The sequence below is a fragment of the Ahaetulla prasina genome, chromosome 16 (assembly GCF_028640845.1).
Source record: "Ahaetulla prasina isolate Xishuangbanna chromosome 16, ASM2864084v1, whole genome shotgun sequence".
NCBI lineage: Eukaryota > Metazoa > Chordata > Lepidosauria > Squamata > Colubridae > Ahaetulla > Ahaetulla prasina.
The window spans coordinates 12,954,313-12,979,163 of record NC_080554.1 but is presented as its reverse complement, the minus strand read 5'-3'; the positions used below and the strand labels follow the sequence as shown (position 1 = coordinate 12,979,163).

The window sequence follows — 24,851 nt, the reverse complement described above, 5'->3', positions numbered from 1 at the left end:
GAGTATCTTGCTTATGACTTCATTTGAATAGAATAGAATAGAATAGAATAGAATAGAATAGAATAGAATAGAATAGAATAGAATAGAAGGATTGCCAGCAACAAGTTATAGTCATACAGTCATAAGTGGAAAGAGATTGGTGAAGGGAACTATGAAACGATTAATAGTAGTGCAGATTCAGTAAATAGTCTGACAGTGTTGAGGGAATTATTTGTTTAGCAGAGTGATGGCCTTCGGGAAAAAACTGTTCTTGTGTCTAGTTGTTCTGGTGTGCAGTGCTCTATAGCGTCGTTTTGAGGGTAGGAGTTGAAACAGTTTATGTCCAGGATGCGAGGGATCTGCAAATATTTTCATGGCCCTCTTCTTGATTCGTGCAGTATACAGGTCCTCAATGGAAGGCAAGTTGGTAGCAATTATTTTTTCTGCAGTTCTAATTATCCTCTGAAGTCTGTGTTTTTCTTATTGGGTTGCAGAACCGAACCAGACAGTTATAGAGGTGCAAATGACAGACTCAATAATTCCTCTGTAGAATTGGATCAGCAGCTCCTTGGGCAGTTTGAGCTTACTGAGTTGGCGCAGAAAGAACATTCTTTGTTGTCCTTTTTTAATGATGTTTTTGATGTTAGCTGTCCATTTGAGATCTTGCGATATGATAGAACCCAGAAATTTGAAGGTTTCTACTGTTGATACTGTGTTGTCAAGTATTGTGAGAGGTGGAAGTATGGAAGGGTTTTTCCTAAAGTCTACCACCATTTCTACGGTTAACAAATGGATCATGAGATGCAGTCATTGGTATACTGTCGTGTCCCACTCCTCCGCTGACGGCTGGGTCCGGGAAATCCGAATCAGGCGTGCCTCTGCAGCTCTGTCCAAAGTCCTAGCAAAGTCCTCAGAGCAGGCAGGAGACCAGTAAGTGACTTCAGCAAGATAAGTTTGACTTTTTGCCTGACTCAGAGACTGCCAGAAAGTAGCTCCTTTATATAGGCCATGGGGTGTGGCACCATGACTCAGCACTCATTAAGGCCTGCCCTCCTTCCTCTGTAGCCTCCGCCTCCAATCTTCTGATGCGAGGGTCACACCAATGAGCTGTTCTTGGGAGTAAACCCTCCTCAGGCTCACCTGCTGTGGAGGAGGGGGAGGGGTCTAGCTGCTCCGTTTGCCTGGGCATGGAGTCAGGGCTGGGGCAGGGAGATTCTCCTTCTGCAGTTTGTGTGGGCATGGAGCCAGGACTGGGACCGGAGGCATACATTCCTCAGTGTGCGGGAGCAGGTAAGAAGGCCCGGCTGCTCTGAGGGCGGCAAGACACAACACTATCCCTCACCACAGGGCCCTTCCCCCGGGGCTGACGATCGGGATGCGGTCGGGCTGGGTTCTGCTCGTGGAAGGCCCGCACCAGGTCCGGGGCGTGGGCGTCAGGCGTTGACCCAGGTGAACTCGGTCCCGCACTTGCCACGCCACCAGGTATTGGGCGCCCCTTCAGCCAGCGGGAGTCGCGTATGCTGTGCACCTCGTACTCCTCCGCCGCCCTCGCCGACAGCGACGGGTGGCGCCGGCGCCGAGGGAGACGGCGGGCCTCAGGGACCAGCAAGGACCGATGGAAGACGGATGGATCCGCATGGAACGCGGCAGGGTCAATCGGTAGGCCACCGGATTGATGACCGCCTCGACGGGGAACGGACCGATGAACCGGTGGTCCAGTTTCTTCGCCGGCCGGTCGGACGGGAGATGCTTTGTGGAGAGCCACACGCGGTCTCCGACCACCAGTGGGGGTGTTGCCTGTCGGGAACGATCGGCGACCCGCTTGTAGTCCTCCTTCGCCCGATTCAGCTGCCGATGCACCATCTGCTGGACCGCGTGCAACTCGGAGAGAAAGGACTGTGTCTCGGGAACCGGGGAGTCCGGGGGCGCCAGAGGGAAGAGCCGCGGATGGTACCCCAAATTGGCCAGGAACGGGGTGGTCTGGGTGGAGGTGTGTTGGGAGTTGTTGAATGCAAACTCCGCTAGGGACAGGTAATCGGCCCAGTTGTCCTGCTGTTGGTTCACGAAGCACCGGAGGTACTGCTCCAGGACGCCGATGACCTTTTCCGTCCCGCCGTCGGTCTCCGGATGGTGCGCCGACGACAGGCACACCTGCACCTCCAATGCGGCCATCAGGCTCTTCCAAAAGCGGGCCGTGAACTGCACCCCACGGTCCGACACCACCCTGTCCGGCAGGCCGTGGAGGCGGAAGACGTGCTGCAAGAAGAGACGGGCCGTCTTGGTGGCGGTGGGCAGCCCGCGGCACGGGATGAAGTGTGCCATCTTGGTGAGCATGTCCACCACCACCAGCACCGTGGTGACCCCGAGGACGGCGGCAGGTCCGTCAGGAAGTCCATGGAAATCGCCCCCCAGGGTCTGTCAGGAGTCGGCAAGGGCTGGAGGAGACCGGGAGGGGCCCCCGTGGCGGCCTTGGCTTGCCGGCACGGCACGCAGGACGTCACATAGGCATGGACATCATGCCACACCCGGGGCCACCAGAAGGTCCGCGTTACCAGGTTGAGAGTCTTGAAAACCCGAAATGGCCCGCGGCAGGGTTGTCGTGGCACTGGGTCAGGACGAGGACGGAGCGGCCCGTGGGCACATACAACCGCCCGGAACTTGAGTACGTCGTCTTCCAATGTCCACGGAGACGTGGGGCCCGCCTCCGCCGCCGCTGCTGAGACCAGGCGTCTTGGCGCTGCGCCTCGCACCCGGGCCCGTAAGTCCACGGTTCCCGGCGGCGGCCAAGGCTTCCGCCGCAGTACAGTCCGTGGAGGAAGAGGGTCTTGGGCGCCAGGTACTCCGGCTTACGGGACAGGCGTCCGCCCTCGGTTGTGGCCACTGGGGATATAGGTGACGCGAAGTTGAACCGGCAAAGAACAGCGACCACCGGATCTGCCGCTGGTTCAACTTCCGAGCCGTGGTGAGATGTTCGAGGTTCCGATGGTCCGTTCGGACCTCCACCTGATGCCGGGCCCTCCAGGTGGTGCCGCCACGCCGAACGCGCCTTGATAGCCAGCAACTCCTTTTCCCAGATGGTATAGTTGCGCTCGGAAGGGTTGAGCTTCCGCGAGTAGTACGCGCAGGGAAAAGAGTGCCGCCATCCGCCGGGGCCTGTAGCAGCACCGCTCCGAGGCGGCGTTGGGCGTCCGTCTCCACCACGAAGGCCGGTGCGGGTCGGGATGTCGCAGGATGGGCTCCGTGGCGAAAGCCTTCCTGAGAGCCGTGAAGGCTTCCTCCCGCGGGGACCCCACCGAACGGGACCTTCTTCTGAAGGAGCTGGGTGAGCGGAGCCGTCAGCGTGGCGAAGCCGGGATGAAGTTCCGATAGTAATTGGCGAAGCCCAGCAGCCGCTGGACATCCTTCACCCGACGCGGGCCTTCCCAGCTGCACAGGGCCTCCACCTTGCGCGGATCCATGGCGATCCCCTCGGGTGAGAGGATGTGCCCGAGGAACTCAATGGACGACCGGAGGAAAAACACTTCTCCAGCTTGGCGTGAGCTGGTGCTCCGCAGGCGCTGCAGGACCAGGCGGAGGTGCTGGAGGTGACTTTCCTGGACCGAGTAGACCAGGATGTCGTCAGGTAGATCACCACGAACCGATCCAACATGTCCCGGAACACATCGTTCATAAAATGTTGGAAGACGGCGGGGCGTTGGTCAGCCCGAACGGCATGACCGTGTACTCGTAGTGTCCATACCGGTGCCGAACGCCGCCTTCCACTCGCCCCTTCACGCATCCGCACCAGGTTGTAGGCCCCGGAGGTCGAGCTTGGTAAAGATGGAGGCCTCCGCAGCCGGTCCATCAGCTCCGGGATGAGCGGCAGGGGTAGCGATTCCGCACCGTGATGGCGTTCAGCCGCGGTAGTCGCAACACAGGCGCAAATCCCGCCTTCTTTTTACGAAGAGGACCGGGGCCGACAGAGGGACTTGGAAGGCGGATGAACCTCGGGCCAGATTTTTGTCCAGAAAGTCCCTGAGGGCGCCAACTCGGCTCGGACATGGAATACAGGCGCCCGTGGGCAGCGGGCGCCGGGTTGCAGGTCCACGGGCAGTCGAGGGGCCGGTGCGGGGTAAGCGGTCCGCCTCCTTTCGCTGAAGACATCAGCGAAGTCCTGCAGCTCCGGGGCACGGCGACGGCCGGGTGAAGACGCCCTGGCCGGGCGCAGGTGTGGCGGATGTGGTCGACACACTGCAGGCTGGGAACGAGATGGCGCCCGCGACCAGGCCACCTGAGGGTCGCGGCGTCCGCAGCCAGGCCAGTCCGAGGATCACTGGGAAGTGGAGGTCCGCCGTCACGTAGAAGCGAATCGCCTCCTCGTGGTCCCCGGCGGCGAGGCGCAAGGGCTGCGTGGCGGTTAATGGGTCCGCCACCAGCTCCCTCCCGCCGATGGTCTCGACGCCATCGGAGGGTCTACCGGAACCAAGGGGACACCAAAATGGTCCACGAAGGCCCGGTCCATAAAGTTCGTGGTGGCCCCGAATCTACCAGCGCGTGTGCCGGATCCTTCCGCCGGTCACCCACCCACACCCGGTGTCCAAAATCAGGTGCCGAGGGGCCCGGTCCACGCCGCCATGTCTGGCGGGGCTTGGTCCGTGCCCGCCTAGGGTTTCTGCCGGGCCTGCCCCGCTTCCCGACTGGCCAGGCCGGGATTCGGGACGGGCGACGTGCTCCGCCGCTTCCTGGGGCATGCGGCGGCGAAATGGCCGGGCTCCCCACAGTACAAGCACAGCCCCTTGGCGCCCGCCCGCCTCCTGGGCCGCCAGGCGAGGCCTGGCCGCCCTAACTCCATGGGCCTCGGCGGCGGCCGGGTGAAGACGTCCTGGCCGGGCGCAGGTGTGGCGGATGTGGTCGACACACTGCAGGCTGGGAACGAGATGGCGTTCGCGACCAGGCCACCTGAGGGTCGTGCGTCCGCAGCCAGGCCAGTCCGAGGATCACTGGGAAGTGGAGGTCCGCCGTCACGTGAAGCGAATCGCCTCCTCGTGGTCCCCGATGGCGAGGCGCAAGGGCTGCGTGGCGGTTAATGGGTCCGGCCACCAGCTCCCTCCCGTCGATGGTCTCGACGCTCATCGGAGGGTCTACCGGAACCAAGGGGACACCAAAATGGTCCACGAAGGCCCGGTCCATAAAGTTCGTGGTGGCCCCCGGATCTACCAGCGCGTGTGCCGGATCCTTCCGCCGGTCACCCACCCACACCCGGTGTCCAAAATCAGGTGCCGAGGGGCCCGGGTCCACGCCGGCCATGTCTGGCGGGGCTATGTCCGTGCCCGCCTAGTGTTTCCCCTGGGCCGGGCCTGCCCCGTTTCCCGACTGGCCAGGCCGGGATTCGGGGACGGGCGTACGTGCTCCGCGCTTCCTGGGGCATGCGGCGGCGAAATGGCCGGGCTCCCCACAGTACAAGCACAGCCCCTTGGCGCCCGCCCGCCTCCTGGGCCGTCAGGCGAGGCCTGGCCGCTCCTAACTCCATGGGCTCTCGGCGGCGGCCACGGCGCGGGTGGCCCGGGACGGGTCGGCACGGGTCGAGGAGGGCGACGGTCTTGACGGTTGCGGGCGGCGACAGGACGGGCGTTGCTGGAGACGGGTGTCGAGGCGCAGGCAGAGGGGCACCAGGTCAACGAGGGTCCGCGGCGCCCACCCGAGCCAGCTCGCCCTGGAGCTCTTCCGAAGGCCCCTCTTGAACGCGTCCGCTAGTGCCGTGTCGTTCCAGTCCGAATCATGGCACAGCAACCGAATTCGCGATGTACTCCCGGGCGGGGCCCTTGTTGGATCTCTCCGAGGCGCCAGGCAGCCGTCTGGGCCCGCACAGGGTCTTCATACATCAGGCGTAGTTGCCCCCAGAACCCCTGGTAGTCCGCCAGCAAGGGGCTGTCCCTGAGCACCAAGGGCGTGGCCCACTGCGCAGCCTGGCCAGACAACAGGTTCATCACGAAGGCCACCCTGGCCCGGTCATCTGGAAAGTCCCCCGGCCGCATTGCCATGTAGGTCTGGCACTGGGCCATGAAGGCCGGGAACATCTCCATCCGTCCTGAGAACTTCTCCGCACCGTACCGGGCTGTGGCGCTGAGGAGGAGGAGGAGGAGGAGGTTGGACTGCTGGGGCATTCCCAGCAGCCAGTTGAGCAGTCAGCTGGGCGACTTGCTGTTGCAGTTGCTGGTTGTCTGTTTGTAGCTGCTGCACAATCAGCGCCAGCTGTTGCAGATCCATCTTGTAGATGTGTGAGGAGTCAGGCAAGATGTCGTGTCCCACTCCTCCGCTGACGGCTGGGTCCGGGAAATCCGAATCAGGCGTGCCTCTGCAGCTCTGTCCAAAGTCCTAGCAAAGTCCTCAGAGCAGGCAGGAGACCAGTAAGTGACTTCAGCAAGATAAGTTTGACTTTTTGCCTGACTCAGAGACTGCCAGAAAGTAGCTCCTTTATATAGGCCATGGGGTGTGGCACCATGACTCAGCACTCATTAAGGCCTGCCCCTCCCTTCCCTCTGTAGCCTCCGCCTCTCCAATCTTCTGATGCGAGGGTCACACCAATCAGCTGTTCTTGGGAGTAAACCCTCCTCAGGCTCACCTGCTGTGGAGGAGGGGGAGGGGTCTAGCTGCTCCGTTTGCCTGGGCATGGAGTCAAGGCTGGGGCAGGGAGATTCTCCTTCTGCAGTTTGTGTGGGCATGGAGCCAGGACTGGGACCGGGAGGCATACATTCCTCAGTGTGCGGGAGCAGGTAAGAAGGCCCCGGCTGCTCTGAGGGCGGGCAAGACACAACATATACAGAGAGAAGTGGGGAGAGCACACAGCCTTGGGGGGCCCCTGTGCTAATTGTACAGGTATTTGATGTGATCTTGCTTAGCTTCACCTGCTGCTTCCTGTTTGTTAGGAAGCTTGTGATCCACTTACAAGTCTGTTCCGGTACCTGTAGCTGGTTTAGCTTAGTTAGAAGAATGTCTGGAATGATGGTATTGAATGCTGAACTAAAGTCTACAAAAAGGACCCTTGCATAGGTCTTTGGAGACTCAAGATATTGTAGGATGTAGTGCAGAGCCATATTAACAGCATCATCTGTTGATCTATTTGCTCGGTATGCAAATTGCAAGGGGTCTAACAGCGGATCCGTGATGGTTTTCAGGTAGGAAAGCACTAGCCTTTCAAAGGTTTTCATGACTACAGATGTTAAAGCAACTGGTCTGTAGTCATTCAGTTCCTTGATGGTGGGCTTCTTCGGCACTGGGATGATGGTAGAGCGTTTGAAGCAAGAAGGAACATAACACATCTCTAGTGATTTATTGAAAATATGGGTGAAGATGGGGGCCAATTGGTCAGCACAGACTTTTAAGCAAGGAGTTATCTTGTCTGGGCCTGGAGCTTTTCCTGGCTTTTGTCTGTGAAATAGGTCCTGCACTTCCTTTTCTGTGATCACTAGGGGTTGTGAACCCAATGAAATGGGGTCAGTTGTAGGAGGCTTGGCTGTTGTTGGTGTGTCTGAGATGGGGGTTGTGGCTGTAATTTCCTTTCAAACCTGCAGTAAAACTCATTCAGGTCATCTGCCAGTTGTTGATTACCTTCAGCCTGGGAAGGAGGTTTGCCATAGCCGGTGATATTTTTAAGAGTTTTCCACATGTTTGCTGGTTCATTTGCTGAAAACTGATTCTTTAGCTTTTCAGAGTAGCTTCTTTTTGCTGCTCTTTGAAGAATGTATTCTTCCCCTGGAAAAAATTTGAAGTTTTTCAAAAGGCCACTTGGGCCCAGTTCCAGCATTAAAGTTCTCCACAATTTACTGTTCTTTAAAATTACAAATCTTTTGTTTGGATCTTTTTTCAGCATTCCTCACAAGCCTTCTAGGGCTAGCTAGATCGGTTGTGATCTAATTCAGTTCCGTTTCCATGCACAAAAAGTTACTTTCAAGTGTCATTACAGGGGCCATCAAATTGAGATGGCTGCTTCACAGCGGTGTTCCTTTGAAGCACCATTTGAAAACTTCTAAACTTCTAAAACTTCATATAGCTGTTAGACGTGATCATTTTTCTACAAACTTCCCCTGAATTACATGGGTGCCCTTGAGCATTTGTAAGCAAGGCTCTTCAGAGATCTTGTGGTCCTGTTGCAAGCCGGAAGTCCTGCTATTGTGCATCTGCAGAGTTCCACCTAGATAGTCTCCAGATGGGCTTGTTATGGCCTTTATGAAGTTCAAATTGCATTCTTGCATTACAAGAAAAATAATGGGTATAAGCCCCATCCAAATCTTCTGAGATTTTAAGCAACATTTATTAGCCTGACAGCTTTCCTGGTTTAGCTTGCCTGTTTTACCCTCCGCATAGCCCACTCCAAGCACTCTGATCACAACATTTACATTTCACAGTAGGGGAATCCCAGTGAGATCATGATTGTAATTTATGTAATATACTTTGGCTCCTCCAAATGTATTTCTGTGGAAGCCGCTGGTCTACAAGTGCTTTCTGAATTTATAAAAGCAACAACAGCCCCAGATTGGGGTAAGAAAAATATTGTCAATGGACATCAAAAGGAGAGATTTAAATCCTCCCTCCCACTGGTGCTGACAATATATGTTAATGTATCAATAAAGGAGAATACAGATAAGTGCCACATGGATCTCTTCCTCCCAAAGCATAGAGCAGCTCAAAAATGCTAATCAGAATTGAAACTTATGTCCAGTTTAGTCCTTCCCTTGCGGCTTCCATTTGTATTTTTAAATGCAATTGGAAACTCCATTTAAATGTTAAATTTTAATGTGAAATTGCAACATCATGTCTGGTTTGAACACTACATTCTGTTTTTGAAGAGATTAAAGTTCTTCACCGTATGTTATGTTTGGGTCTCCAACAAAGTGTCAGAAGTGCCAAGAACTAAACCTGGTTTCTGGCCTTGACTGTAAGAGCATCAAGAGTTGCCACAGAGAGGAAGGGGTCAAGCTATTTTCCAAAGCATCTGAAGGTCGGACAAGGAACAGTGGATGGAAACTGAACAAGGAGAGATTCAACGTGGAAATAAGGAGAAATTTCCTGACAGAACAATCCACCAGTAGAGCAGAAGTTGCCTTCGAAAGTTATGGGAGCTTCATCCCTGGAGGTTTTCAAGAAGAGACTGGGCTGCCATCTGTCAGAAATGGTGTAAGGTCTCCTGCTTGGGATTAGATGAACCTACAAGGTCCCTTCCAACTCTGTTAATCTGTTAATATACAGACAAATGGAAAGCTCCAATATTATTGGAATGTCGAAGGAGGAATGACATTGTCCCAAATGGCATGCTTTGAAAATAAAAGATCGGAGGGGGTTTGGAAGCGTATTCGCTTGTTAAGAAAAAAATGGCAAAAATGTGGAGAAATTGAAAGGAACATCCTGCCAGAAAAAAGATCAAAGGGACAATTTTGGAAAACTAGGATTATAATGTCAGGCACCTCGTCTGCCTGGGTGCCCCCCCCCTCAAGGGAGAGACCCCGTGGAGACCCCCGGATGGGAAGGGAGGGCCAGGGACCCTCAGCTCCGGATGCCCCCTTCGCCTTGCCTAGAGAGGGACCCCGGATGGGGGGAGGAGAAAAGCCGCAGCCCCAGAAGAACCCCTTAACCTCCGCACGACGGAATTGGGGGTGTGGGAGAGAAGGCCGCACCCCACAGTTCAAGGGAAAAAACCCACCCGCGCGGGACCAGGACTGTCCTCCGCACCGCACAGGCACCATCTGGCTGACTGAGGAAGGACGCCGCCGATTGGTCGTTCCGGGGACGGCGACGATTGGCAGGGGCATCGTTGGGGCGGTCCCTAAAGAGGAACAGGAGGAGCTTCTAGGAAAGGGCGCGCAACGAGGTCCCGCCTCCATTTCCGGCATTAAATAAACGACTGAGGCGATTAATTCATTCGGCTGCCGACGGGCTCGGAGTCGGGTAGGGCGCTGTCTGAGGGGGCCGCTGTTGGAAAAAGGAGTCCGAGGCCTGGTCTGGCGAGCGGACGCTGTGAGGTGGAGGCTGTATCCGCCTCGGGCCCGGCCGGAAGGCCCGTGAGAGGCGGAGGCTTCGGCCTGGGCCTCCCCTGCGGGGAAGGGGACGCAGCCGTGACCCGCCTCTCTTTCTCCCCTGAAGGAGGACGGAGGAGCCCGGCGGGGGAAGGAAGGAAGCGCCGCCCGAGAGGAGGAGGAGAGCGGGCCCCGCGGAGCAGCCCTGCCCGGTCCCGGCGCGGCTTCCCCGGGAGACGGCGGGAAAAGGCCGGGAGGCTCCGGGGCTGCCGGAGGGATGAGCCCAGGGGGAGGCCGGGAAAGGCGGCTGCCTGGAGGGCGATGCGGGGAGGAGGAAACGGGCGGAGACCCCGAGACGGTCCTGGTGGGCGGAGGCTCCTTCGGAAGACCCGGGAGGCCCCCAAGGATCCAGGAGGGAGGAAAGGAATATCAGTGCCTGGAATGTAAAAAATCCTTCAAAAGAAACGACCATCTTGAAAGCCATCTAAGAATCCATTCAGGAGAGAAACCTCATAAATGCTTTGAGTGTGGAAAGAGCTTCAGTCATTTGGGAAACCTTTATAGACATCAAAGGATCCATTCAGGAGAGAAACCACACGAATGCCTGGAGTGCGGAAAAAGATTCAATTTGAGGGAAAGCCTTTATAGACATCAAAGGATCCATACTGGAGAAAAACCATACAAATGCCTGGAATGTGGAAAGAGCTTCAATGTGGTGGGAAACCTTTATACACATCAAAGATTCCATTCAGGAGAAAAGCCATATAAATGCCTGGAGTGTGGAAAGAGCTTTACTCTGAGTGGACACTTTTATACACATCAAAGAATCCACACAGGAGAAAAGCCCTATAAATGCCTAGAATGTGGAAAGAGCTTTACTGAGGGTGGACAGCTCCATAACCATCAAAGGATCCACACTGGAGAAAAACCATATAAATGCCTGGAGTGTGGAAAGAGTTTCAGTGAGAGCGGAAGTCTTTCTAAGCATCAAAGAATCCACACAAGAGAAAAACCATATAAGTGTCTGGAGTGTGGAAAGAGCTTTACTGTGGGTGGACAGCTCCATAATCATCAAAGGATCCACACTGGAGAAAAACCATATAAATGCCTTGAGTGTGGAAAGAGCTTTACTGAAGGTGGACACCTCCGTCGACATCAAAGGATTCACACTGGAGAAAAACCGTATAAATGCCTGGAGTGTGGAAAGAGCTTCAGTCAGAAAGGACAGCTTTATAGACATCAAAGAATCCACATAGGAGAAAAATCCTATAAATGCCTGGATTGTGGAGCATCCTTCACAACAAGCAGAAAACTCAGAAATCATCAAAGAATTCACTTGGGGGAAAACCCCTAAAAATTCATGGAGTGTAGTAAACTTTCAGTCAAAATATGTTTCAGTAAAAATTATAAACTTTACTCTCAGAAAAAGTTTTTAAGTGTGCTAAATCCTTCAGAAACGGCAATTCCAAAACCACCAAAAATCCATATGGGAGAGAAACATAAATGGACTGATTATGGCTATAAATATAGGCAGCAAATTCTGCAGCCTTGGATGACATGCACAAGGGTTTCTCTAGTGCTAAGAACCTTCTTAAATACTTATCACAGATCTAATTACAATCCAATAAGGCACAGGTGTGGATTTTGCCCATTCAACCTGTGGATATATACTGTACTATCAGCCCAAACCTTCAAACTTGGATATGCAAACTTGGGAATAGAACCATTTTACTATTTCTTTTATTATCATGGTTTGTTTAATATCCTAATTTATGAAACCTAATAATATTGATTTGAATCACACGCTGCATGGTCATTATTTTCTTACAAAATTGTCTTATCTCTTGCAAATTCTGCAAAGGGTGTGTAAACCTATGAGTGCCAGTGTATTCAATTCTATATACTGATACCATCACAAACTTATTCAATTCATCATTGGAACAATGTGGCTGTAAAAATATGTGGGCTATAAACTTAAACCTTTCAGCACTGCAGGAAATACATTCCTTGCCTTGGCTATGAAAAAGCTCTGCTAATTCTTTCATATACTCTATATGAGTTTTCCAAATGCCAATAGCATGTAGGACCATCCCAGATACTTTAAATTCTAAACTTGTCATTTGGGTTCCCTCAGTGTTCTATTGATGCTTTTTTGACTTTAGTAAAAAAAAACCCGCTACAAGGAACTTTCTAAGGCCAACTAAGATTTGTTACCATAATAACAATGTCATCGAATATAAAAAAAATACAGCTGGGCCCACTGAACGAAGCAGGTAAATTGGAGGCAGGTGACCTGTTGGGGAATATAGGTTAAATTGTACAAAAGCCATATCTAATGGGGTCCTTTATCTCAATTATGAAAGGATTGAGTATGAAAAACAAAAAAAGCTCAATGGTAGCACACCTAAAGCAAAAGCCTGTGTTTTGTTATCTTTACACAGTCCTGCTGTTCCCTATCTAGAGGGCACGTACATAATGTACTACAGATAGTCCTACACAAGAGTATGTCATAGCCAAGGACAAACTGGCTGAAGGCTAAGTAGGCCAACAAATAGAAATACCCAAACCTGAGGAGCCCCGGATTAAGCATACAAAGCTCTCTTACGCAGAGGTTCTGGAATTATGTGTCATACTTCCTGGGGAGAAATGAACAAATTGAGGGGTGGTACAAACTGGGAGGGCTTGCACATAAAAAAATAGGTTGAGGTAAGAATCAACTCTGTTCCTTTCTGAACAACTGGTTGGTGATCCCATGAATTTGTAGCCTCCAAACTTGGGCATTGCAAATTTGGCATGGAGCTAAGAACCTGATCCCTGAATTTGAGAAAACTGACCTTTACAAAGGGGCTTATTTGCGCACCTGAAAATATGAATCCCCAAATAACTCGGGCAAAGCAAACAGCATTTATTAAGGGGGAATCAAGTTGCCTTTATAAGGTACAGAAACAAGTTATAATATGCATTCAGTATATTTGACGTGTCTGTAAGCAAATGATCACACAAAGATAACCGATTGCATGCGAGACTTGAAGAGCAGAGAACATGGAATCTAGATTCGGGGTCCCCAACCTGTGGGCCATGGCCATGTGAGTGGCTGGACACCTCCCCACTTGCATTATCGTTTCCACAGTTAAGTTAATAAATTAAGAATCACTGCGGCTTTTAAATTACTAATATGGTTGTTAAGTGAATCTGACTTCCCCATTGACTGGTTGTTAGAAAGCCGCAAAAGGGGAACAAATCACCCCAGGACATAGCAACGGTCATAAGTCAGTGGCCATGCATCTGAATTTTGATTGTGACCACAGGGATGTAATGGTCATAAATGTGAAAAACAGTCATAAATCCCTTTTATTAAAAACTTGTAGAAGGAGAGCAGGCTGTTCCACCCTCGGTATCCCCGCAGGCTGCACAATACTGGAAGTGTACCATTTTCAAAGTGGCTGCAAAAAATTATCCCTCTGAAATGCTTCCCACTTCTGGTTTGGAGTCACATGGGGCAGGGACAGAGAAAACCTCTCCTTCCCCAACATGATCTCTGGAGATTCCAGAAGATCTACAGCAGAATTCTCCAACCTTCCTGGTTTTGTGGACTGGGGGGGTGGGCAATAGTTCCATGTGAATGGCCAGCAAATTGAGTGTGTGTGTACGTGCTTGCCTGCTGCTCACGCACGTGGGGATGCATGCATGTGCACATGTGCTCACCTGCCGCTTCCACAGCCTGATTCCGAATGGCTCATGGCCCAGCAGTGGGCCACAACCCAGGGGTTGGGGACCCCGATCCACAGTAAAAGGTGAGTGATCAGTGATGAGGGTGGGGAGAGGGTATGGGACTCAGCAGGGTGGGAAGAAGGCCCAGAGCCTAAAGGGACTCTTTAAGATGGGGTGGAAAATGGAGGGAGAATACTGCAAGGGGGGAATACTGCATTGGCTCAGTGGGAGGGAAAACAATTGGTAGTACTAAAGTGGCTGTAACTTCGAAATTGGGTTGTCGCCAAACGACCGGTCAGAAGTCGAGAACTACCTGTAATTAATGCTGACAAATTCAGCCAGTGTGATTCTGGGTGGCATACCACATAAACGCACCAGGAATCAAAAGAGAAAAACAACAGCCAATATATAAACAGAAAATCTAGAATCTGAAATCCAGATGGGGGATGGGGTGGCTAAACCTCACAGCCACTGAGTCTTCTTTGGCTGGAACCCAAACCTGCTCCAGGTCCCCAAGTCCTTCAGACACTGGGAAGGAATCTGGACAGCATCATTCAGTCAGCTGGATAGAGATGTAAAATCTAGGTGGTCTCAGCAAAATAATTCACCCATTTAGTCCTCCCGCTGCCCATGTTGCTTGTGAATGAGAAGTAGATGGGTTGGAGATTGGTTGAAGAGTCCCCTAAATTCTCCACTTCTCCCTCCAGGTAGCAGACGAGGTCAGGAGCCTTCGGTGTCTGTGTTCTCACTTCCTGAGGAATGTTCCCAGTAAGCTTCGTGATAGCGGCTCTCCTGCACCCTTCGTAGAGCTCTCTTTCTGCAAGGAGATCCCACATCGGTTTAGAGGGAGGAACACAAATGCTGCTTCTGTCCAGCTAAAAACATAGATGACCTCTAGCAACTCTTGCCAGTTTGTGGTCTCAGCAGGAGACTGAACCTGGGACTTCAGCTTCTCCAGTGACTGGCCCTTGAAATGATGCTCAGCTTTTCCTTCTCGTGCCAACCATCATGGCTGCGCCCACCCCTCCTGTCCTCAAAGGACCACGGATGTTTGGAGGCCCCGGCTGCAGGCGAGAGAGGCAATCTGCCCTCACAATGCAAAACTCAGCAAGGAAAAAATCTCTGTGACTTGCTAAACTTCCACAGTTTCTTTCAGGAGCAGCAAACAAAATGCTGGCTTGGGTAATAGTATTTTTTCTTCTGTTTTAAGAATAACTGATGGGTCTAACAGGTGCTCTGCCTCTCCGATGGCACCCTTAACTAACCTTAATCCCTAATCCTTGGCAGGGACTTCACTCTGACATGATGCCCTCCCCTCAGGGATGCGTGAAGGCTGATCCAGGAAGACTCCTTTCCCGGGGAGGCAAAGCCCTTCTGACTCTGTACACACAGAAACAACAGAACAAATACTTCTCCTCTGCCTGTACTACAGAAACCTTTGTACGAGACTCATCTCATCATTACTGTATAAATACCCAAGGCTCCCAGGACAGGGGTCTGCAAACTTGTTGTCGTGTCCCACTCCTCCGCTGACGGCCGGGTCAGGGAAATCCGAATCAGGCTTGCCTCTGCAGCTCTGCCCAAAGTCCTAGCAGAGTCCTCAGAGCAGGCAGGAGACCAGAAAGTGACTTCAGCAAGATAAGTTCGACTTTGCCTGACTCAGAGACTGCCAGAAAGCAGATCCTTTATATAGGCCATGGGGTGTGGCTCCATGACTCAGCACTCATTAAGGCCTGCCCCTCCCTTCCTTCTGTTGCCTCCGCCTATCCAGTCTTCTGATGTGAGGGTCACTCCAATCAGCAGCTGTTGGAAATAAACTTTCCTCAGGCTCACATGCTGTGGAGGAGGGGGAGGGGTCTAGCTGCTCCGTTTGCCTGGGCATGGAGCCAGGGCTGGGGCCGGGGGGTGCTCCCTCCTCTGCAGCCTGCTTGGGCATGGAGCCAGGGCTGGGACCGGGAGGTGCCCACTCCTCTTCAGCTTGTCTGGGCATGGAGCCAGGACTGGGGCCGGGAGGCATACATTCCTCCGTGTTCGGGAGCAGATAAGAAGGCCCCGGCTGCTGTGAGAGCGGGCAAGACACAACACTTGTGGACTTCAACTCCCAGCTTTGCTGGCTGAGGAACTCTGGGAGTTGAAGTCCACAAGTCTTAAAAGACCCAAGTTTGCAGACCCCTGTCCCAGGACAATGTAGCGGTGCGGTGGCCTAGAGGTGAAGCTCTTGTCTCACAATCGGTTGTGAGTTCGATCCTAGATAGAGGCAGATATTTCTCTCTCTGGGCACAATGGCTGCGAACTCTGCATTGGTGACAGGAAGGGCATCCGGCCAGTAAACACTCAGCTGCATTCAGTTGCCCAGACTCCACCCCACAAGGGATTATGGGGTCATTAAAAGACAAACAACAACAAACTAGGACAATTCTACCCTTCCCTGCAGTTTGCAGACATCCTGCTACAACATGTCATGTCCCAGGTTCTGTGCAGCAGCTTAAATTCCATTAGGTGATAACAGTGGCATCACCAGATCTTAAAGAGCCTCGGTTCCATTATTCAAGAGTGATTTCTACTGTGATAGATTTTGTCTGTCTTATTCCACATTGCTAATTTTTTGATTAGTATTACTAATATTAGTATAAAGTAGTATAAAGCTAGTAACTTACAGGTAGTCCTCGACTTACGACCATAATTGAGTCCCAAGTTTTTGTTGCTAAGTGAAACATTTGCTATGTGAATTTTGCCCCATTTTATGAGCTTTCTGGCCTCCATTGTTAAGTGAATCATTACAGCTGTTACGTTAGTATCATAGCGTTTAAGTTACATGACCCCGGGACACCACAATGGTCATTAATCCGAGTCAGTTGTGAAGCGCCTGAGTTTTGATCACGTGACCATGGGGATGCTGCAATGGTTAGTAAGTGTGAAAAAGATTCATAAATCACTTTTTGCAGTGTTGTAACTTCGAGCGGTCACTCTCAACCAGCTCCTTGGTTTTCCGAGGAGCTGAGGGAAATGAAGCGCTGGAAAAGATGCCTAGAGAGGGTATGGAGGGCCAGCCGTTCGGAAGCTGACTGAACACTAGTTAGATCATATATTCAGACCTACCTAGTGGCAATAAGGGTGGCCAAGCGCGATTACGTTTCCACCCTTATTGCGTCGGCAGATAATTGCCCAGCCGCCCTGTTCAGGGTGACCCACTCCCTCCTGCATCAGGAGGCGCGGGACGATCCCCTGCAAGGGCGTGCTGAGGATTTTGGACAGTATCTGCATGACAAAATCGCTCAGTTTCGGGACGGACTGGACCAAAATTGGGTAGATTCAGGCGAGATGGCGAAGGCAAGTCTTGGTGATACCATCTGGGATGAGTTTGATACTGTGACTCCCGAGGACATGGACAGGATGCTGGGAAAGCTGAATGCCACCACATGTTTATTGGACCCGTGTCCCTCCTGGTTGGTGCTGGCCACACAGGAGGTTACACGAGGCTGGCTCCAGGGGATTATCAACGCCTCTTTGATGGAGGGTGTTGTTCCTACCGCCCTGAAAGAGGCGGTGGTGAGGCCCTTCTTCAAGAAGCCCTCCCTGGACCCAGCTGTTTTGGCGAACTATCGTCCTGTCTCCAACCTTCGCTTTGTGGTGAAGGTTGTTGAGAGTGTGGTGGCACGACAATTACCCCAGTACCTGGATGAAACTGTCTATCTAGACCTGTTCCAGTCCAGCTTCTGGCCTGGGTACAGCACGGAGACGGCTTTGGTCGCGTTGGTTGATGATCTCTGGAGGCTCGGGACGGGTTATTCCTCTGCCCTGGTCCTTTTGGATCTCTCAGCGGCTTTTGATACCATCGACCATGGTATCCTACTGCGACGGTTGGGGAGTTTAGGAGTGGGGGGAACCGTTTTTCGGTGGTTCTCCTCCTATCTCTCTGGCCGATCGCAGACAGTGTTGGCAGGGGGGCAGAGATCGACCGCAAAGCGCCTCATGTGTGGGGTGTCACAGGGGTCGGTTCTCTCGCCTCTCCTGTTCAACATCTATATGAAGCCGCTGGGTGAGATCATCCGTGGTTTTGGGGTGAGGTACCAGCTGTACACTGATGATACTCAGCTGTATATCTCCACCCCTAACCACCCCAACGAAGCTGTCGAAGTGTTGTCCCGGTGTCTGGAGGCCGTGTGGGTCTGGATGGGGAAGAACAGGCTTAAACTCAACCCCTCCAAGACTGAGTGGCTGTGGATGCCGGCATCCTGGTACAGTCAGCTGCAGCCACTGCTGACTGTTGGGGGCGAGTCATTGGCCCCAATGGAGAGGGTCCTCAACTTAGGCGTTCTCCTGGATGGACGGTTGTCCTTTGAAGAACATCTGATAACCGTCTCCAGGAGAGCTTTTTATCAGGTACGCCTGATCCGCCAGTTGCGCCCCTTTCTAGACCGGGATTCCTTATGCACGGTCACTCATGTCCTCGTCACTTCTTGCCTGGACTACTGCAACGCTCTCTACATGGGACTCCCCTTGAAGAGCACCCGGAGGCTCCAGCTGGTCCAGAATGCAGCTGCGCGGGTGATAGAGGGAGCTACTTGTGGCTCCCATATAACACCTCTCCTGCGCAAGCTGCACTGGCTTCCTGTGGTCTTTTGGGTGCAATTCAAAGTGTTGGTCATCACCTTTAAAGCGCTCCATGGCTCAGGACCGTGATATTTACGGGACTGCCTGCTGTCACCGTTTGCCTCCCATCAACCTATGCGCTCCCATAGGGAGGGCCTCCTCAGGGTGCCATCAGCCAAACAATGTGGGCTGGCGACCCCCAGGGGGAGAGCCTTCTCTGTGGGTGCACCTACCCTCTGGAATGAGCTTCCCCCAGGACTTCGACAGCTCCCTGAGCTCCGGACCTTTCGCCGCGAGCTGTAGATGTACTTATTCTTCCGCGCAGGACTGGCATAAAACTATTAGTAATTTTAATTGGGTTTTTATGGTTTTAATGTGTATTTTAATTACTGGGCCAAATTGAATAGGTTTTTTAAACAGGTTTTTAACTGTATTTGTATGTTTTATTGTGTTTTACCTAGCTGTAAACTGCCCTGAGTCCTTCGGGAGAAGGGCGGTATAGAAATTAAATTATTCTTATTCTTATTCAAATGGACCTTTGGAAGTCGAGAACTACCTGTGATTACTTGTATCCATAATAAAGGTTTAATTGATTTGAATAAGTTATGGTGAAGGACTTTTTCTGCACCAGGGATCCAGTGCCGAGGGAGATTTACCTCCGATAATGCTCAAAACTGTCCTTCATTCGCCGATGCCCTTTCTCTGGCAGTTCTCCATCCACTGGGCTCCTTCCTGGAGGAGGAGAACAGAAATGAGGCTCTGAGTAGTATAAAAGTACAGGATTAGGAAGCTCTCAGCAGCTCAAGAGACGGTGAAAACTGCAGAACTTTTCAGTGTGGAAAGGATCTTTGACTCTTCCAGTATTGTGAATTTGGAATGTCTGCAAATAAGGGAGTGGTAGGGATGATAATCAAGTTTGCAAACTGGCCACCAAAACACACTTAAGTGGTGTGCAAATACCTCCCCTTGCATACAAGTCTAGTTCAAAAGGGTTGAGGAGAGAAGCAATACATAAGGCCAGACAAAACAGTCTTGTGGGATAAAGGAAATTGGAATGTGCTCCAAGTGTCTGAATGGATAGTTGGCCTATTTTTGGACATGGGTCTAGCTGGGTTCTAAAATAGGACTAAAACCCATGTCCCAAACAAGCTTGGCTGACAATTCACTGGTATAGAGGAGGGACGGGGGTGGTAGATCATGGTAACCTTTCCTGATCCATTGGTAGGACTTCCGGAATCAAAATCCTCCTTGTAGTTGAATTGCAGAATAGATGAAAGAACAAAGGAAGGAAGAAAAGAAAAGAAGGGGAGGGAGAGAGAAAAGAATAGCTAGTCACAGATGAACATACTTGGTTTGGTGCCTTTCCTGTCTTCATCTGGATTTCCATGGGGAGTCAGCTTCGGGCAAGAAAATGGGAGAAGGGTACAAAATGAGAATATATTCTATTTTTGAAGGAATATTACTTTCCTTTTTTGTTTACGAAATGCAAAAAGTGATGTTTCCTGCAAATTTTGAAATAAACCTGCATTTAGAACTGCAGAAAAAACAATGGCTACCAACCTGCCTTCCATTGAGGACCTGTATACTGCACAAGTCAAAAAGAAGGCTGTGAAAATATTTACAGACCCCTCACATCCTGAACATAAATTGTTTCAACTCCTACCATGAAAACGATACTATACAGCACTGCACAACAGAACAATTAGACACAAGGACAGTTTTTCCCCAAACACCATCACTCTGCTAAATAAATAATTCCCTCAACACTGTCAAACTATTCATTAAATCTGCACTACTATTAATCTTCTCATCGTTCCCATCACCCATCTCCTTCCACTTATGACTGTAACTTTGTTGCTTGTATCCTTATGATTTATATTGATTGTTTCCTAGTATGATTTGATTGCTTATTTGTTCCCTATGACTATCATTAAGTACCTTATGATTCTTGACGAATGTATGTTTTTATGTACACTGAGAGTATGTGCACCAAAGACAAATTCCTTGTGTGTCCAATCACACTTGGCCAATAAAGAATTCTATTTTAAAGTGCTGTCAAGGCACAGAACTAAACTTTAAAATGAAATCCATCCAACGAATGCAGAAGAGATGGAAATTTTATGTCTTATCATTTCAAAAATATAGTAAATTCCTGATGTACAGTAACTCAACATTGCTTGGCGGTTGTTTTTTTCTGATTTGATTGCAATGCAATGAGTTGGTCATTCTTAAACTTGGAGCAAGCAGAAATCCAGCCTTTTTGCTTAATGTATGAATTGGTGTATGTAAACCCACAAAAGATGAAGTTAGTAAACAGTTGTAGTGTGCTGTGTGAATGCAGATCCCTACTAAGGAACTAGGGATCAGATCATTTCCAGATTCCCCTTCCTTCTCCCATGTGACCCCCAGACAGTAATAGGGTCTGTGGATGTAAGAATCTGCAGCTCTGCCCAAATGGGGCAGGAGGAATAGTAAAAATAGGGAAGCAGATACTCATAACTCACCTCTTGAGAGCTGCGGGATGAGTTTTCTTCAAGATCTGAAGTCTGGAACAACAAGAAGTTAATTGGAAAGATGTTAAAAACAGCTCATTAAGGTTTCTTGTCATATTACATATTTATTATTCCTGCATGCTAACCGACTCCCAGCGAAGTGCCTTTCCACAGCAGGAACCAGCAAAGAACACGTCATCTCTTGGATACCATCCCTCCCACCGTTGTAACTGGCCATGAATGAACATTCACATGAATAGCAATAACACTTAGACTTATATACCGCTTCCCAGTGCTCTACAGCCCTCTCTAAGCAGTTTACAGAATCAGCCTCTGGGTCCTCATTTTACCCACCTCAGAAGGATGGAAAGGCTAAATCAACCTTGAACTGGTCAGGATCAAACTGCTGGCAGTCGGCAGAGTTAGCTTGCAATACTACATTCTAACCACTGCGCCACTGCTCCTAATGCAACATCCAATCAGCCACAGCAATATCCACAGCACTTAGACTTATATATTGCTTCACATTGCTTTACAGCCCTTTCTAAGCAGTTTACAGAGTCAGCAGCTTGCCCCCAAGAATTGAGCCCTCATTTTACTGACCTCAGGAGGACGGAAGGCTGAGTCAACCTTAAGCCAGTAAGGATGTGAACAGTGAGTTAGCCTGCAATCCTGCATTCTAACCACTGGGAGAGAGGGAAGGAAGGGCAATAGCACTTAGACTTATATACTGCTTCGTAGAGCTTTACAGCCCTCTTAAAGTGGTTTACAGAGTCAGCCTCTTGCCCCCAACAATCTGGGTTCTCATTTTACCCACCTCAGAAGGATGGAAGGCTGAGTCAACCTTGAGCTGGTCAGGATTGAGCTGCTGGCAGCGGGCAGAGTTTGCCTGCAATACTACATTCTAACCATTGTGCCACCCTGGCTCCTTTCCCTATGGCACTTTTCCCGACAACCTACCATAGCAGAGGGATCGCGGCACAGCCGTTTCAGCTGGGTTTCTGCACTCAGCAGTCGTCCCTCTTTCTGGAAGAGCTGCAGCTGCAGTTCGTCACAACGCTCCCCGAGTTCCCGGATCTGCTTCCGGTAGCTGTCTTTCTCTCTCAGGCCTCGGGAGTATTGCTTGTGGCATTCCTCCTGGGTCAGAAGAGCCTGCAGCCATCCCATCAGGGAGCAGGGAAAGAGAGTTGCCAGAAAAGCCCACCAACTGGGCAGACGGAGCCAGCCAGCACAGAGGCAAGGATCCCCAGTCCTGGCTGGGTACACGCAGCACACTGAACCACAAATGTGAGTTGATGGAACACAGCTGCACACCCAAATAATGCATTCCCCATATCTGCCATGGAATGGTTCTCACCGGATGCTGAACCGCAAGGCACGAAAACCCATTTTAGCTTGGCTTGTGTGTCTCAGGTCCTGTCGGTTGAGATGCCATCCTTGGGATCTAAGTGACCTCTAGGTAACTTCCAAAGCATGTTCCCATTTCAGGGCATTCTTCTGGGACAAGATCTTCCCCATAGCACAGAGGTGTCAAACTCAAGGCCCAGGAGCCAGATCTGGCCCCTGAGGTACTTAGATCTGGTCTGTGGGGGCCGCCCTGGAAACAGCAAAGGACTGGCCCACGGTGCCTCTGCCAGCAAAAACAAACCTCAGGAGGGCCACACGCTCCATTTTTGCTGGCAGGGGGTTGCAGGAGGCAGTCGCAGCCGAAAACGTAGCTTGGGAGCCCATTTTCACTGCCAAAGCGCTCAGGCCACCACAGGCACCTCCCAACACGAGTGACCTCAAGCTAGCCACACCCAGCCTGGCCACACTCCCAGCCCCCCACTTCCCCCCGAGGTCAAACACAGCCCTGATGCAGCTCTCAATGAAATCAAGTTTGACACCCCTGCCATAGCAGAATCAGTTGAACATCCTTGCTCTGCGGGGTTCCCCGATTTCCTCACTTCTAGGCTTGTGGGCTAGTACTGTGTCATCCCTACTTGGAATAGCCCCAAGGCATCTGCAGCCCACATGTGGGTTGAGCTTCCTCTCCCAGAATGATGTAGGTGGCAAACTTTTCCATAGAACCCTATAGTTTCCTTCTGCTTTGAAACTGCAGTATCAAAATCAGCCACTAGCAGGCTACATTGACAAATCCTTTCCCAAGTACTAGTGCTCTGCAATTTCAGTATCTACCCTCAGTCAACAGTCAGAATTTCCCATTTATTTTGGCATTTTCTCAACCTTGGCAACTTTCCTATGTGTATTTCAATTCCCAGAATTCTCAACAATGGCCAGGCAGGCTGGAGAATTCTGGGTAGTGAAGATCACAAGCTGAGACATTGTAAGGTTGATAAAACACGGACTGATCCCTTTCTCTTAAAAAGCTGAAACCATGCTATTTGTCAGGCCTGGAAACCATACTAGACTTTAGGGTTCCAGACGCTGCCACATTTTTCCCCTGAGGGGAAGAAGGGGGGTTGAGGGGTATGGTAACATTCTTCAAGCGGTCAAGGTCGGATGGTGTTCACATCTGCAGGAAGAGTGGCGAGAAGATATTCGAATGAACTGGGAGAACGTGGGACCATGTGACCAGCAAAGGGGTCAGGGGGGTGGGACTCTTGGGGTTTGTATAACTGGGAAAAGAATCCGGAAGTTCAGTTTTGGAATTTCACTCATCGTGTGCCAGTTTCCTCATGTTAGTAAAGAACTCTGAAAGACAATGGCTTCTGAGGTTTTTTTTATGCAGAAGAGGTTTTTCTGGAACCTTGACACTATTCTTCCATAGTTATTTATTTCTAATAAGACTCACTGATTTTAGGAGCCTCCTTAGAAGAGAAGAAAACTGAGAGGGTGATGCATTCTGGGAGTTGAAATCCAGCCCATCAGGTTGGAAAGGTAGAGTGATCCTTACCTGATCTCTTTCAGCAGCCACCTCTTCCAGCTGTTTTAAAATAGCCTTGATACGATTTTGGTAAATTTGGTTATCATTTTGCAAGGAAGTGCATCTCAGTTCCAAGAGCTCCTTCTCTCCTACAAGCTGGCAAAATAATACAGTATAAATCAACGGGACACTCTCTGGCTATTGTCTCAAGCAGAGCAGAGTTTCCTTAGCTAGATTTTGAGGGAGAAGAGGAATGGACATATTCACTTGAGTTGTTCTGTTTCCCTCCCCCAATACTCCCAACAAAGAGTCAGTCAAAGGCCTCCTCTTCTACTTTATTTACATAAATAAATGTCCTGGCCACGTCTACCTACGGGCCTGCCAAGTTTCTGGAGATAACGAGGAAATTATAGATAAGGCCTGAATTACTCACGAATATATTCTTCCCTCCATTGATACAGTTTGCCCGCGCAAATTCATTGCTTTGTCCAAGACAAAAAACCAGGAAGTCCCGCCTCCTATTTATAGTCTCTGCAGATGTCACTGCATGACCATCATTCCTTGGCTTTATCCCAATGCTTCTTCTGCTGCGCGCACCGGTCACATCTGCGCAGTCTTGCATCACTCCAAAACTGTTCTTGGGGCGTTGCCAAATCAGAAGAAGGTTCGAGAGAATCAGGCCTTGCCGGCCCCTCCTCCTCCCTTTGAGTGGGTGCCAGGGAGGGAGAGGGCCCAAGAGAAGCAGGGCTTGCCAGGTCTTCTCCCTCACTTTCTGAATCATCCGAGTCCAGGAGTCTGGGTCCAGGAACCTGGGTCAAAACACTATCCCTCACCGCAGGGCCCTTCCCCCGGGGCTGACGATCGGGATGCGGTCGGGCTGGGTTGTGCTCATGGAAGGCCTGCACCAGGTCAGGGGCATGAACGTTGGCGGCATCTACCCAGGAGAAATCAGTCCCGTATCCCTTCCACGCGATCAAATATTGGAAACGACCCTTCAGCCAGCGGGAGTCTCGTACGCTGTGGACTTCGTATTCCTCCGACCCGTCCTCGGCGACAGTGACGGGTGCTCTTGGGCACCGAAGGGGACTCGGTGTGGCCTCAGGAACCAGAAGGGACCGGTTAAAGACGGGGTGGATCCGCATGGATCGTGGCAGGGTCAGTCGGTAGGCTACCGGGTTGATGACTTCCTCGACAGGGAACGGGCCGATGAATCGGTGGTCC

The 24,851-nt window shown here is 51.2% G+C and overlaps 2 protein-coding genes across 6 annotated transcripts in view; one reads left to right on the top strand and one right to left on the bottom strand.

The window, feature by feature from the left end:
• The first annotated feature begins 9,849 nt into the window (after positions 1–9,849).
• Positions 9,850–11,765, top strand: LOC131186067 (zinc finger protein 239-like). Its single transcript, XM_058159300.1, has one exon. The coding sequence runs from the start codon at positions 10,246–10,248 to the stop codon at positions 11,320–11,322; it is 1,077 nt and encodes a 358-aa protein (XP_058015283.1). The 5' UTR covers positions 9,850–10,245; the 3' UTR covers positions 11,323–11,765.
• Positions 11,766–12,858: 1,093 nt separating this feature from the next.
• CARD9 (caspase recruitment domain family member 9) overlaps positions 12,859–24,851 on the bottom strand; it is a 34,083-nt gene continuing 22,090 nt past the window's right edge. For all 5 annotated transcript variants that reach the window (XM_058159499.1, XM_058159497.1, XM_058159502.1 and 2 more), the window contains 6 exons: positions 23,661–23,786; positions 21,725–21,916; positions 20,777–20,818; positions 19,621–19,669; positions 18,929–19,004; positions 12,859–14,496 (listed from right to left, as the gene is read on the bottom strand). In XM_058159499.1, the coding sequence (XP_058015482.1) occupies positions 14,400–14,496; positions 18,929–19,004; positions 19,621–19,669; positions 20,777–20,818; positions 21,725–21,916; positions 23,661–23,786 (582 nt within the window). In that variant the 3' untranslated portion in view covers positions 12,859–14,399. The remainder of the gene's footprint in view (positions 14,497–18,928; positions 19,005–19,620; positions 19,670–20,776; positions 20,819–21,724; positions 21,917–23,660; positions 23,787–24,851) is intronic.